Source organism: Protopterus annectens, chromosome 5.part0, assembly GCF_019279795.1.
Source record: "Protopterus annectens isolate FY-2018-M chromosome 5.part0, PAN1.0, whole genome shotgun sequence".
NCBI classification, from domain to species: Eukaryota; Metazoa; Chordata; order Ceratodontiformes; family Protopteridae; genus Protopterus; species Protopterus annectens.
The window spans coordinates 1,276,321,591-1,276,336,248 of record NC_056735.1 but is presented as its reverse complement, the minus strand read 5'-3'; the positions used below and the strand labels follow the sequence as shown (position 1 = coordinate 1,276,336,248).

At 44.8% G+C, this 14,658-nt stretch overlaps 1 protein-coding gene across 1 annotated transcript in view; it reads right to left on the bottom strand.

Moving 5' to 3' along the window:
* Nucleotides 1–14,325, bottom strand: part of CIP2A (cellular inhibitor of PP2A) — a 2,713,480-nt gene extending 2,699,155 nt beyond the window's left edge. Inside the window, exon 1 of the mRNA XM_044071100.1 lies at nt 14,224–14,325. Coding sequence (XP_043927035.1) covers nt 14,224–14,325 — 102 coding nt within the window. The remainder of the gene's footprint in view (nt 1–14,223) is intronic.
* Nucleotides 14,326–14,658: the final 333 nt, after the last annotated feature.

The window sequence follows — 14,658 nt, the reverse complement described above, 5'->3', positions numbered from 1 at the left end:
TAGGCAAGGCATGACAGGAATCATTGCTTCTAGATCCTGAGACACTATAGGCTTTTTAGATACCATTGTAGTTTCCTCATAAGCAGTCTTGCATATGGAATTAGGAGAATGCAGGAGGCCATGAACCCCAAGGCTTGCAGAATTTGTCTTGCAGATAGCAGGGTCTTTGTAGCCATTAGTTTGAAGTAAGTTGTCAAATGAACTTGTTCCTCGGGCGTGAGGAAAGCCATCTGGGAAGCTGTGTTCAAGCTTGCTCCCAGGAATACAATTTGTTGGCAGGGTACAAGATGCAATTTCTTTTCTTTTATGGTGTACCCCAGAGAAGTTGGCATCTTTTGTACAAACGCCAGATGATTCAAAAGTATATCCTGGCTTTCTGCCTGAATTAAACAATCGTCCAGGTATGGATATATTTGAAAATTTCTTTGCCTGCAAAATGTAATGACTGGAGCTAGGCACTTTGTGAATACCCTGGGCGCAGCAGATAAACCAAAGGGCAGTGCAGATAACTGATAGTGCATGAAGCCTGCGTTGAAGCATAGTATCTTCTGCAAGATTGGGATGTGCAGGTAGGCCTTCCTTTAAATCCAGTTTTGCCAACCAGGAATCCTTGCCTAGCATAGGAAGTAACTGGTGAAGAGTTAGCATTTTGGATTTTGGGATCACCAAAAAAGTGTTTAGGATAGAGACATCCAGGATAGGACGCCAGGAGTTGTCTTTTCTGGGCACCAGGAAAAGTCTTGAGTAGAAACTTTGTCCCCTTTCCTCTTCTGGGACAGTTTGAATAGCCCTTATACTTAAGGGTGAGAGAACTTGCTTTTGAGCCTCTACCCACTGATTTAGGGGTAGATCTGGTCAACCGTTTGGGGTTGGTAAAGGGTGGAAGTGGAATCTGTATCCTTGGGAAACTATATTTAAAATCCATTTGTCCTGGGTAATGAGTTCCCCGTTTTTTGCCTGCAGAGCAATCTTTCCCCCTAAAGGAGCAGTCAGTTGAGAAGGGCTTGGAAGTTTTAAAGTTAAGTCATTGAGACAGTTTACCATAGGGGGGAGTCTTACTACTCCCTGCTTTAGAAGTGGCAGCCCCCCACTGCTTAGTCCTGTGCGTACCTTGGTACTGAAGCCTGGGTGTTCTGCTGGTTCTGGGTTTGGACCGAGAAAGCCTGGAAGAGGCAGGAAAGGACCAATTCTTAGAGGGCCAATGTATACTAAATCTTGGAGGCTGTACTAGTAGGAACAGTTTGCATATATTTAGCTTTTTCCTCCATCCTTTTAAGTACTACTACTGCTTTGTTGCCAAACAGGCGGTCCTGGTTTAAGGGATCTTCCAGCAATTTAGCTTTAACTTGATCTGGCAAAGATTGCACCTTAAGCCAAGCATGCCTTCTAAGTACAGACCCAGTGACAGCAGCCCTGCAAGATGCCTCTAGTGAATCAAAACCACATTGCAGAGTAGGTTTTCCAACTTGTTAAGCAGAATGCATTAAATCCTGTAAATCCTTATTTTCAGCACAGTCAGAAATCAACATCATTTTCTGTTTAAGCAATCCAGTAATATGCTGCGGATACTTTAACATATGAAACTGGCAGTTTAAGGCCCTAATGGCCAAGGTTGCAGAAGTGCATACTTTCTTACCCAATCTATCCAGTGCCCTGGAATCTCTATCAGAGGGGGTACGATTTTTGGCAGTAGTAGCCTGAATGCCCTTGAGTCCCTGTGAAATGGTCTCAGGATCCGCAGTAAGATTTTTAAAGAGGAACTTGTGAGAGTCAGGAACCCTGTAATATCTATCTGGTTTTCTGGGAGCAGGAGGTAAGGAGTCAGGGGCCAAGCTAGATTCCGAAAAGGCAACATCAACAATGTCCAGTACAGGGGGGATAGCTAAAGGCCTGTGTTGGGGCTGGAGTAAGAAATCTCTAAGCCTCTTTTCAGAATCAGATTAATCCTGGCTTTCCCTGTGGAAATGCTCCCTAAACGTACGCAAGATTTCACCAAAAGAGAAATCCACTGGAGGGGAAGCAGAGGGAAATGAGTCCTCTGCATCAGAATCCTCATAGGTAGATAAGGGTACATCCTGGTCATCAGAGGAAACAGATATTTCAGAATCCTGATCAGAAGAATCATAAGCAAATTCTGTCCTAGGTCTCAGAGAGTGAAGGTTGGCTTCCTCTGATTAAAGTAATAAGGTCTTCAGCCATTCTTATCATCTGATTTTTAGGCATAGAGGCCTGACCATGCAGTCTGGGCATCTGTTTTTCTAGGCATGGATCGAGTTTTATGCCTTGAAGAAGAAGATGGCGTCGGTTTAATATGCAAGTCAGTATGCCTGAATACAACCTCAGAAGCTGGTGCCTGCACAGCGGCTCGAGACCCATCCAAGGTAGAGACATCCACAGGTTTCACAGCTGAAGCATCTCGTGGCATACCGGACTCAGAATTGGTCTCATTAGAGGCCTGTGAATCTGAAGTAGCGGGTATCAGAGGCTGCGAAAACGCCTCACTGAGTACCGGCGAACTGGTGACTAGCCTAGGAGAAGCGATGTCGGCAGCTTTGTACCTATGCGGCCTGTCTGTCTTTATCTTTGCGTTTTTTCAGAATGTCGGAAGTCGGGTGGCTTACCAAAGCCATATCTGGGTAATTGAACAGAGTACCAAAACATTTAGAAGCGTAAATATAACGACAATTAGTTCTTTGTTGAAATAAAGCACAAAACCGACAGCGAAGTACGTCGTGGTCAGGGCCTAGGCAACGAATACAGTAGAAATGAAAATCTTTATGAGATATTTGCTTTCCACAAGAAATAAAATTTACTTTTACTGACATCAGTTTAGAGCAAGAAAAAGTTTCCCCAACGGGGTACTTAGCTTTAGTTGAAGACTTCGGTTCTGAATCTAGAAAATGAAAATTTCAGGAGTCTGCCGACCAGCACTTGCGAACTGCTTCTGCTTCGGGCACCGCACTGCAAGAAAGACTGATGTAATGGCGTCGGCTGCATGCTTTATACCCCTGACTGCCTGACGTCATGGAAGATGAGACAGCAACCAACGTAGGACCCAAGAATTTGATAATCAGGGCTACTGCAAGCAGATAACCCAAATGTGATCACTGCAACAGTAAAACACGAAGAACATTTATAGTCTTGCTTGTGGGTGAGGATGCTGAATTACTTGAGAAGCTACAAGTCTTTATGACCAAACTCTAGCGATAGCAAGTTTGGCAGTTTGTCTGACAGCCAATGAATTCTGTGTGTTGTATGGGTGGCAATTTGCGGTTCATATGAGTGACTGTTATGCCTAAGTGGGCTGCAAGATGGAGAAGAAAAGCTTGGTATTGTAATAGTAGATCATTCTTGGTAGCCAGTCATCTAAATATGGGAAGACACTTTGATCCCCTGCAGTCAGATGAGCTGCCACCATTGCCATAAAAATGAACACCCGGGGGGGGGGTTGTGGTTAGAGCAAACAGCAGTGCTCTGAACTGGTGTTGACTGGTCACACATGGAGACGGAGGAATCTCCTTGACTGTCTTTGAATCTTGATGTGGTAGTAGGCATCCTGGAGAGCTACACAGCACACCCAATTATCCTTCCTAAATAAAGTCAGAATGGACTGTATCATGACCATGGGGAATTACGTCTGTTTGACAAACTGATTGAGGTGACTGAGATCCAATATTGGTCTGAGGTCCCCTATCTTCTTTGGAGCTGAAGAGTACTTGGAATAAACTCTGGATTCAAACTAGTCTAGGGGTACCAGTTGGGATGATTCTGTTGTTTATCAACTTGAACATTTCTGTTGCTGTGGATTCCAACTGATTGGGTAGAGTATTAGGAATATTCAAGCTTTTCTTTGGGCAAAACAAAAAGGTTATTGTACAGCCTCTCATTATTATCCTTAACACCCATGAAAGTTATGGTTTGGCAAGCCTGAAGGTGTAAGATTAAGAGTTTCCCAGCTGTCTTGAGATTGCAGCAGCCGGGCAACTGCTCAGGGATGCTGGTAGGACTTTCCCAGTGTAACAGCCATGGAAACCCTGGTTTTGTGGTTCGCTTCTGCCTCTTGGGTGACGTCCTTTCAAATTTCCTCCAGGTCTGCCTCAGGAAGTTACATCTCCAGGAGTGTCATGGTGAAAACCCTGTGATTTTTTGAACCACATTTTCTTTCTTCCCCATGAATTCCTGGAATCAGATCTTTGTGCAGTAGAGAAATGGATTTCTATGGTGCACAGGGAGTTACTGTCTTGTTCGCTCCTGGTAAATGTTTCTTCTACTTAGAGTCCAAAGACATTGGAACCATCGAAAGGGGCATTAAAGGACACTTTGAAGCTTTCCGAGAAATCACATGCTAATGTCTATACCAGCTGCGCTTGATGTGCCATATGCTGCATTCGACAGCAGTCACATGGCAACACGAAGTAGACTGCAGAGTAGATATTCAGATAGCCACTATTTTTTTGCATGTCAAAAAGTAAGTTACCCAAGAGAGACTTGCATACCTCCTTGATCTCCCTTTGGAAACAAGCAAAATAAGCAAGGTAATTAAGTGCTTGAAGTGCAAAGATCACTGAAGTTTAAGTCGATTTTCCTAGTCTGTCCAACACCCTAGCCTCTGTTAGTAAGATGGACAGAAGAACTTTCCTCAGGTAGCTCCTTTTTTGTGGCTGCCACTACTACTATGGCATCTACTGGAGGGCCCTCAGATGAGTGTTTCTGGTCTGTTGGAGCTACAAGGTTTCTGTCCGCCTTCTTGGGAATCGGCTGTGACACGTCAGGGTCCTTCCAAGTTCTCTATGCAATGAGGTCCATCGAGCCATCAGGAAGAAGAGGGACCACCTTAGATGCAGATGGGCCCACACTCAAAGGCTTCAAGGAAAATGGACTCATCTGAAGGAGGAGTTTCAGTGGATTACCCCCCCGCCTCAAATCAATTCTATAATGTCTCCAAAAGTGACATTTTCCAGGGGGAACTGGAGGATCCTTCTCCTTTATCCAAATTCGTGTCTTCAGTGATGGACTCGGGCTTCCATTTGCATGTCCATTTTTGCAGAATCAGATGGGGAGCTCAAACGTCAAGATACCTCAAAGCCTATAGGTTCTGTCTGCCCACCGACTCAAATGAGGAGAATGAGGCACAGGATCCATTGGGAGTCAGGACAGATCAGAACTCCATGCATGGGCCTGCCTTCATGGACCAGCCAAGGTCCTTTCCACAGCCTTGAAAGCAGACACTGATATTGACCCTGAGGAAATACTTCCTCGGTCAGTCAACTCACAAGCCAACAAGGTTTCTACATGTAGACACTAGTCCCGAGAAGAAAGCCATTAACGGTGTGAAGTGAAGGCCTGTTCCTGGTCTTCCTCTACAGGATGGTGCTAGGAGGACACCAGTTGAATCTGTGTCTACAAGAATTTTATCATCTGATGTCCATCTTGGTGAGAATTCTGGTGGAATGTCCAGACCTCAACAATGAAGCTACACAGATGCAGGTCTCGATGGTACCTTGTGTTGTAGTATTGGTGAATATAACCTAGGTGTTACTGTTCCTAGGGAAAAAGTAGCTCTAGGGGAGCGAGTTCAGATCAGACTGCCTTAAAGTCTTAGGTGCTGGACCCAATAGACTGGCCAGATCTGGAGACTTTTTCCTAGATTTTTCAGTTTTTTTCCCCTCTTTTAGCCTCTTTTCATCAGTCCTTTTCTTTACTGATTTCACTGTTTTTCTTTGGTCTGTCCTTTTCTCCTTTATCTTTCTTCAACTGGAAAAAAAATCAGAGGATTGTCTAGCTTCAGACAGCACTGTTCAAGACCCTGTATGAGGAGGAAGAAAGCTTTTCATTACTAGTTTCTCTCCTGCCTTGGAGGGCTCTGGATCCGAAAAGCAGCACAACTATCGCAATTAGTTTGAAGGTGAGAAGCCCCTGAACAGCAGACACAAAGGAGTGAGGGCCTTGAGGAGGGATTTCATGTCCACAGGATGAAGACACTTTAAAAACCTGATGGTTTTTCAGACATTAGAAAAAAGAACATAAATGAAAAAGCATCTAACACTACATAACTTTAAGACTAGCCTCAGTCTAAGTATCTAACACTACATAACTTTAAGACTAGCCTCATTCTAAGTATTACATATATGACTAGCCTTATTCTAAGTATTACATATATACAAGTATAAATATGCATGGGTCTACCTCAACCCACCAAAATTACATTTCTCCAACATGTAATTTCGCGACTCCGTTTTTCCTAAAGTGCATTTATCTGAAAATGCACTTTCACAGAAAAATGATTAAACGAACAGCAAGCGAAGCTGCTGTTGCAGATCTCGGCACAGTGGGGATAAGGGACTATTCCCTTTTCCTCACTGTAATGTAATATTAGAATATATAAGCAGCAAGGGTGCAGGGAGGCTTGCCCCCCTGCATACATGTGTTTAATGTTATGTTTTTGTTTTTTTTTTTAATTTGCTGTTCGTTGAAACGGTTTTTCGCGAAAGTGCATTTTTGGTTAAACACACTTTTGGAAAAATGGAGTCACAAAATTACATTTCGAAGAATGTAATTTCGGTGGGTCGAGGTAGACCCACATGCATACATATATACACATCTATAAAAACATATCTATACAAACAGTAAAACAAGCAGGTGAACACTATCATTAATGGTCTACGTCTTAAAATAGCACTACCACTACTACTAAGTTCTACAAGTGAAAGGGAGTCAGAAAGAAATGTTTACCAAAAAAAAAAAAAAACCACACTACCTAAAGACTAACCTAACCCTAAACACTAAGTATACGAAGCTAAATAATAAAAGCGAAAGGGAGGAATAACAGACTGAAAAAAAAATTACTTTCAGTTATCTTGATTACCAGAAGAGCTCTTGGAAACATGTCTGGATGAACAGATGGCAAACAAGATCTGGATTAAATCAGAAAGGAGGAATGAACTGTGGGTAGGGGAGGAGTCACAGCTCTTGGATCCAAGGCTCTGGCAGAAGGTCCCAAGGTTGCATCCAATTGGATCTGACAAACCATACATTGAATCCGATGAAAACAGACATCAGATCCATAACAGTCTCTCCCCTTTCTGGTTCAGCTGAAAAGTATTTTATGGGATGGCAAATTTGACCTTCACAGAGTTGAGTGTCTTGCCCTTCTGCTCACAGGTAGACAGCCGCTCTTGCTTGTTGCCTGAACAGTATATTGCCATAATTGGGGGGGGGGGGGGGGGGCACTGTTGAAAGCAGCTTTGAAATGATCCAGAAAATGTGCGAGACACATTCAGGCTACTTTCCTCAGTCAGATTGGAGCCTGTTGCCCTACCTACTCCACCAATTGCATTATGTATTGAACACATGGTCAGAAAAGAGGTAGCACTCATGAAGCCACCTGAATTTCTAGCTGGGACCAGAGCTCTCCGGTTGGCAGCTGCTTCAAATTTTCAGATGCTTTTTGAGTGGTCTCTCTCAAATTCAGCCATATGGGATATGCAGTTCAGTGCTCTGACAGAGGAAGTACTGAGCACGGACACTTCCCTAATCTATCCATCATCCTGTAATCTTTACTGGGGGGGTGGATAGCTAGAGCATCTCTGGGAAGTTCTTTCTGGTGGGTGCAGCTACTGCTATTGTGTCAACAAAAGGCAACTTGCTCCAGTATAGGCTGTCTTAAGGGGGTATGAAGAACTCAGTTACGCTCCCTTGGAATAAGCTCAACTACATCTGGCTCCTTCCACACTTTGATACAGACCATATCCATCAGCTTCTCTGGTGGAGTTACTACCAGTGCAGGTGGAGGAGAGGAGTTACAGGCCTCCTGTAATATTTGCTGCATCAAGAATGCGGGGTTCACATGCCATGATTCCCTCTACCTATTTTCTAATATTTCATTGAAGGATGCATTACCTGTTGGAAATTTGAGGGGAACCGCCCCTTCATTCAGATCTGTATCTGGAATGGGAGACTCTAAGGGGGAGACATTGTGCTTCCTCTCTTACATAGTCTCTTCCTTGGTAGACTACACTCCCACCGGTCTAGGCCTAGTATTCCTCTAGTCTTATAGGAGCCTGGATGATGGTCAACTCAAGGTTCCAACTTATGTGGTATTGCGAGGTGGAATCATTGCTGCTGACATACTAGGTAAGAAAGAGCTAACAGTAGCTCTCTTCTGCACAGTGATATTCACCAAAGTACTCAGGGTCAGAACCATCACAGCTGACAAGGTTGAAAATCAGTGACAAAGTCAACAAATCCACCCCAACAACTGACACCAAAGACTCTGGACAGAGCTTAAGAGAGGACTTTAATTGTCAAAGGAGTGAGAGATGTGAGGTTTAGTTGATGCCGGTTCCATTGCTGCCTGTTCCAGAAACTGGGTCCAGAAGAGGAATGTCAAAAATGGAGTCTGGTGGAACTTCTCTGCCTGTAGTAGAAACTGTTGGGGCTGAGACAAAAGAAGGTGGGCAGATGAATGGACTGGTTCAGACCCACACTGGACACCACCTTGGGCATGAAGGATGAGTTAGTTCTGAGGGATATCCGGTCTGCATGGAAGATGATGAAGGGTTCAACAGCCAGGAGTGCTTGCAGCTCAGAGACTCTTCTGGCTGAACTGATGGCCAGAAGGAAAGCGGTCTTCCAGGAGAGAATTTTTAGCTCTGCAGAAGAAGCTGGTTCGAAAGGGGGCAGGGTGAGCTTTTCCAAGACAAAGTTAAGGTCCCAAGCTGGTGTTGGTGCCCTTCTGGGGGGCCTCAAGTTGCTAGCCCCTCTGAGGAACTATTTGATCAAAGGGTGTGAGAAAAGGGGCTGCTCACTGGGAAAATTAGCAGAAATAGCAGAGGCATGATACAGGAGAAAGAGAGATCACTGTGTAGTAGGTCAGCAAAGTAATCCAGTGTGCGAGGTGTGGAGGGCCGTGCTGTATTGGCTCCCTTAGCCTGGATCCAGGTACAGAACCTTTTCCATTTATCTGCATAAGACTTTCGGGTGCTAGGACGTCTGGCCTCACGGATAACATCCAGAACAGGTTTACTGAGGATGGCAGATTGGTTCGGGGTTAGGGAATAAGCCAAGCTGCCAAACGGAGTGCCTGCAATTGGGGATGCATGAATTCCCCTTCCCTCTGGGTCAGGACGTTTGGAATCTGATGAAGATGCCATGGAGACAGGGGTGACTGCGCAGCAAGGGGTACCAGTGTTGTCGGGGCCAGTCTGGAGCTATAAGAATGGTCCTTGGGATTTCCTCCCTTATTCTGAGGAGTACGCTGGAGATGAGAGGTAGGGGAGGAAAGGCACACACCGATAGATTGACCCAGGGGAAGGACAGGGCATCCACTTTCCAAGCCATGCAGTGATGCTCCCTGGTGCAGAATTTGCTGAGCTGATGGTTGGTGTGGGAGGCAAAGAGGTCGACCTTCGGGGTTTCCCCATTTCTGAGTTATTAGGGTAAAGGTACTTCTGTTGAGTTGCCACTCATGTGCATGCAGAAGATGTCTGCTTAATTGGTCTGCCAGAGAGTTGAGAGCCTGGTAGGAATTGTGCTAATAGATGTAGTTGCATGGAAGAGGCTGTGAGTCAAAGGGTCATGGCCAGCCTGCATAAAGGGTAGGAGTGAGTCCCTCTCTGCTTGTTGATGTACCACATCACAGTGGTGTTGTCCGTTTTGATCAGGAGAACCGCTGGAGAGAGAAGGGGTTTGAAAGCTATCAATGCGTGCTGCACAGCCATCATCTCTTTTTGATTGATGTGCAGAGGGATTTGCTGTGGGCTCCATTGGTCCTGTATACACCTGCTGTCCAGGTGTGCACCCCAAGCGTAGTCTGATGAGTCTGTGGTGAGGGTCTGGGTGGCTGGGGAGAAGGGCAGTTTCTTGTTGTAGGAGCATGCTGTTGCCCATCAAAGAAATTCCTTTCTGAGGCAAGGAATTATAGGTAGAAGAGTTTCCAGGTCTTGAGAGTGTTGACACCAAAGGCTCTTTAGGTACCACTGAAGTTTCCTCATATGCAGTCTGGCATACGGAATGGGTAGTACGCAAGATGCCATGAACCCCAGAGCTTGCAGGATCTTCCTTGCAGATAGCTGGGGCCTGGTGGCTAGTTGAGAGAATAGGCTGTCAGAAAAATCTAGGATGATGTGTCCAGACTTGCTTCCAGGAAGATTATACTTTGGGTGGGCACCTGTTTGAATTTCTTTCCATTTATTGTGTACCCTAGGGAGGGTAGTAGGGTCTTTACAAAGGCCAGGTATTTGAGCAGCTTTTCCTGGCTGTCTGCCTGAATAAGGCAGTCGTCTAAGTATGGGTAAATTTGAATATTTCTTCGACTGCAAAAGGCAATGGCCGGAACCAGACATTTTGTGAAAACTCTGGGAGCAGTAGATAAGGCAAAAGAAAGCGCAGAGAACTGAAAGTGCTGAGATCCTGCCCTGAAGCAGAGATATTTTCTGCATGATTCCCTGATAGGAATGTGGAGGTAGGCCTCTTTTAGATCTAGGGTGGCTAGCCAAGCATCCTTGGAGAGCATGTGTAGCAGCTGCTGGAGGGTAAGCATTTTGAATTTTGGGATCACCAGGAAGAAGTTTAGAATGGATAGATCAAGGATGGGGCTCCATGTGCCCTCTTTTCTGGGCACCAGAAAAAGTCTGAAGTAGAAACCTTGGCCTATCTGTTCTGCAAGTACGTGCACTATGCCCTCACAGAGAGCAGGGAAAGGATTTGTTTTTGAGCCTCTGCCCACTGATTTGGTGGTAGATCTGGGAACCCTTTTGGGATTGGAAGGGTGTGCAAGGAAAATTTGTATCCCTGAGACAAGGTTCAGAACCCATTGGTCCTTGGTAATGGTGGCCCAGGTGCTTGAGTGAAAGGAGAGTTTTCCTCCTAGGAGTAAGTGAAGTTAGGTAGAGGGGTGGGGTGGAGGAGGTGAGTCATTGTGAGTTCTTACCATAAGGGGGTGGCTTACAAATCCCTGGTTTTGAAGTAGAGATAGTCCACTGCTTAGATCTCTGCATTCCCTGGGGCTGCTGTCTGGGGGTCTGTTTCCACGAGGCCTAGGCTGGGCCAGTTTACTCGGAGCAGGAAAGGACCAGTGCTTGGAGGTGCAATGCCTGCTGAACCTAGAGGGCTGGACCTGTACGAAATCCTTAACTGTTTGCATAGACTCTGCTTTTTCTTCCATCTTTTTTAAGACCTCTTCTGCCTTAGTGCCAAATAAGTTATCTTTGTGCAAGGGGGCGTCCAACAAATTAGATAGGACATGGTCTGGCAGGGGTTGTTCCTTAAGCCATGCATGTCTTCTAATGACAGATCCAGTGACTGCTGCCCTGCAAGAAGCTTCTAGGGCGTCAAAACCACAGTGCAAAGTGTGTTTAGCTACTTGACGTGCAGAATGCATCAAGTCTTGTAAATCTTTAGATTCTGCCCAAGCAAGAAAGGAAGACATTTTTTGTTTAAGGAGTTCCAAAGTATGTTGCTGAGATTTCAGCATATGGAACTGACAATTTAGTGCCCTGATAGGAAGAGTAGCTGAGGTGTATACTTTTTTACCCCATCTGTCCAATATTCGGGAATCCCTGTCTGGGGGGGGGGGGTGGGATTCTTAGCAGAGGTTGCTTTAATCCCTTTTGGCCTTTGAGAAATGACCTCAAGGTCAGCTGTTGGATTTTTAAAAAGATATTTGAGAGAGTCAGGGACTCTATAGTACTTGTCTGGATTTCTGGGAGCAGGAGGTAGGGCATCAGGAGTCAAGCTGGATTCAAGGAAAACATCCTCCATGACATTGAGGACTGGGGTGATGGCCAAGGGTCTGTGTTGCGGAAGATCTAAGAATTCCCTGAGTCTCTTTTTAGACTGAAGGTAGTCTTGACTCTCCCATTGGAAATGCTCCCTTAAAGTATGCAAGGTTTCCCCAAAGGAAAAATCCTCTGAGGAGAGGCTGAAGGAATGCAATCATAAGTGGAGAGGGGTTGCATATCTTCATAGTCAGATGCATCAGATTCATCTGACTCTTGTTCAGACAAAACTACAGGGGACAGATCTCTTTTCCTTTTGGAGGGGGTAGCTTGTCTTCTCCTGATCAGCATGATAAGTTCTTCTGCCATTTTAAGAATTTGAGACTGAGGCAAGGTAGCAGGTGCCTGAGAGAGGGTCATCTGTTTCTTGGGTGTGGTTTGAACCCTGGGCCTAAGAAACTCGGTAATTTTTGAAAGAACGGTAGTCCCAAAAGAAGACGTCGGTTTGTGTCGAGATTTGGTAGTGGAAAGGACTTCCTTGGAAGCCTGTGCCTGCTCAGCGGCTCCGGACCCATCCTAGGTAGAGACAACTGCAGGATCCTTAGTCGAAGAAGAGTTTTGTGCCATACCGGACTCCGAAAGGGTCTCGGTAGTGGCCTGCAAATAAACTGAAGCCGGCATCAGGGGCTGCAAAAGTGCCTCACTGAGTACCAGAGCACTGACGACTAGCTTAATGGAAGCATCGTCAGTAGGTTTGGACCTATGCGGTCTGTCTCTGTCTTTATCTTTATGTTTTTTCAGAAGATCTGCTGTCGGATGGCTTACAGAAGCCATATTGGAATTAGAGGACTGTAAACGAAAATATCTGGCTACAATAAGGGCCTGACTACAGATAGTTCTGGCATTGAACAAAGCACAGAAGTGACAACGGGAGACATTGTGGTCTGGGCTTAAACAAGTGACGCAGTAAGAGTAGACGTCTCGGTGTGGTATTTGCTTTCCAGCTTTCCACAGGCGAGACAATTATGAACTTTTTCTGACATCTGTTAGTGCAAGAAAGGATCCCCAATGGGGTACTTAGCTTTAGAAAACTCCACCTTCAATTCAGAGACGAAAACTCAGGTAGTGGCCAACTGGCACTGGTGCGAACTGCTTCTGCTTTGGGCTCCACGGCAAGAAAGACTGATGTAATGGCATCAGCTGCCTTACTTTATACTACTGACGACCTGACGTCAGTCCTCAAGTGAAAGCAACCAACACAGAAATACTAAGTCTCTGGTATTCGGGCCAGCCGAGAGCTACCCTGGCAGGGATAACCCCAAATGTGACGACTGCAACAGTGAAACACAAAGAACATCAGAAGCAACAAGAGGAGGCCTAGAAGAAACCATTTGAGAGCTTGTTTCCAGAAGAAAAACTACCTGTGCTCCATCTCTGTGACACCTGGCGACTCTTGTAAGTGAGCGGATGAAGGCTCTGTGAGGATGGCATACTGGGCATTTCTCTCTGGAATAACTGAAAGATAGCTCAAGTCTCAATAGGAGTGAGCTCCTTAGATACCGTCTGGTCCTTAGCCTTCCTCTTCTCCTTGTTTTTTCCTGCATAAATGCAAAGCAGCTATTGTGGATGCAAAGTCTGAGGCAATACTCTTAACCACTAACTTATTCCAACATTCAGATAGTTCAGGAACTAAAATTCCCATAAATGGGGAAATCACTTGACAGGTGGGATGCCTGTAAACAGATCAGACACAAATCATGTGGGTTTTCAGGAGCAAGTTTATGGCCACAACTCTTACATTTTTTGAATGCTGACTTGTTTTCCCCATCCATGTCTCCTAGTATTTCAGTCATAACAAAAACTAACCTGATCACTCAAACTGAACAGACACAGTTGCCTTGACAGTCGCAACAAGATCTGGGGGATGCAGCTGAAGTAGGTAGTCTGCAAGGTGCTCACTGTTGTCACTAGAGGGAGGCAGAGACACCCAGTCCAGACAGTACTTGAGAAATCAAACGACTGCACACAAACCTAATCAGCTCTGGAATGTATACTGCAGGAATAAAAAGTGTACACAGTGCGTACATGTGGTCGTATTTCAGATAAGGAGCAGTAGGTGCACCCTGGATTTCTATATGATTAGCAGATAAAAAAAAACAAATACAATTCTAACCAAACCAAAATGTAAAATCCACCTGTATGCTACCAAGGTCAACAAAATGGTGACCATAACAGCAGGCATGGCCAGGATTAGCACAGACTTGCAATGGTGGGAAATTACACACAAACAACCAAACAAATAAAAACACGCAATATGCTAAAGACACTACTAGAACTACTGCAGGCTACCCAAGCATGAAAACACAGAATAAAAAAGCAGAAAACACCACAAGTCAAGTATGTGAAGAACAGTTAATACATAACATTTGGTTCTTGTCTGCAAAAGTAAGATTGTGTATTTCAACAAGCAGTGGTTCTAGGTGCATTAAAATCAATACTTTCTTACCTCCAACTGTCTATGGAGTTGTAAGGCATTTGATTCAGACTTTACATTCTTATACTGGTTGGCAGCTAGCAAGAGTGACTTCAGACAAGCTGTAGTATCCATTCTACAACAAAGATGGAAAGAGAGAATGAGACTTATTGAGAAGTTCTGATAAATAATAGTGCTTAAATAATTTCAGTGTAAAATTCAACAGTTATTACAGCCTATCTGCAGTGAAGCTAACTATTTCAGCCCTTGATAGGATGGGCCTTTTTTAATCTGCTTCTCAGTACTAAATATACTATTGTAACAGTAGTGATAAAAGAGCAAAACTGACTGCTACTGTTAATCTTTATGACAGATCTCTCTTTACTCATGCCTAGGCCTACAGCAATACAAAGGTGTGATCAGGTCACAAAATGTATGTGAGAAAGTAGTACAACTACAGTTTCTACA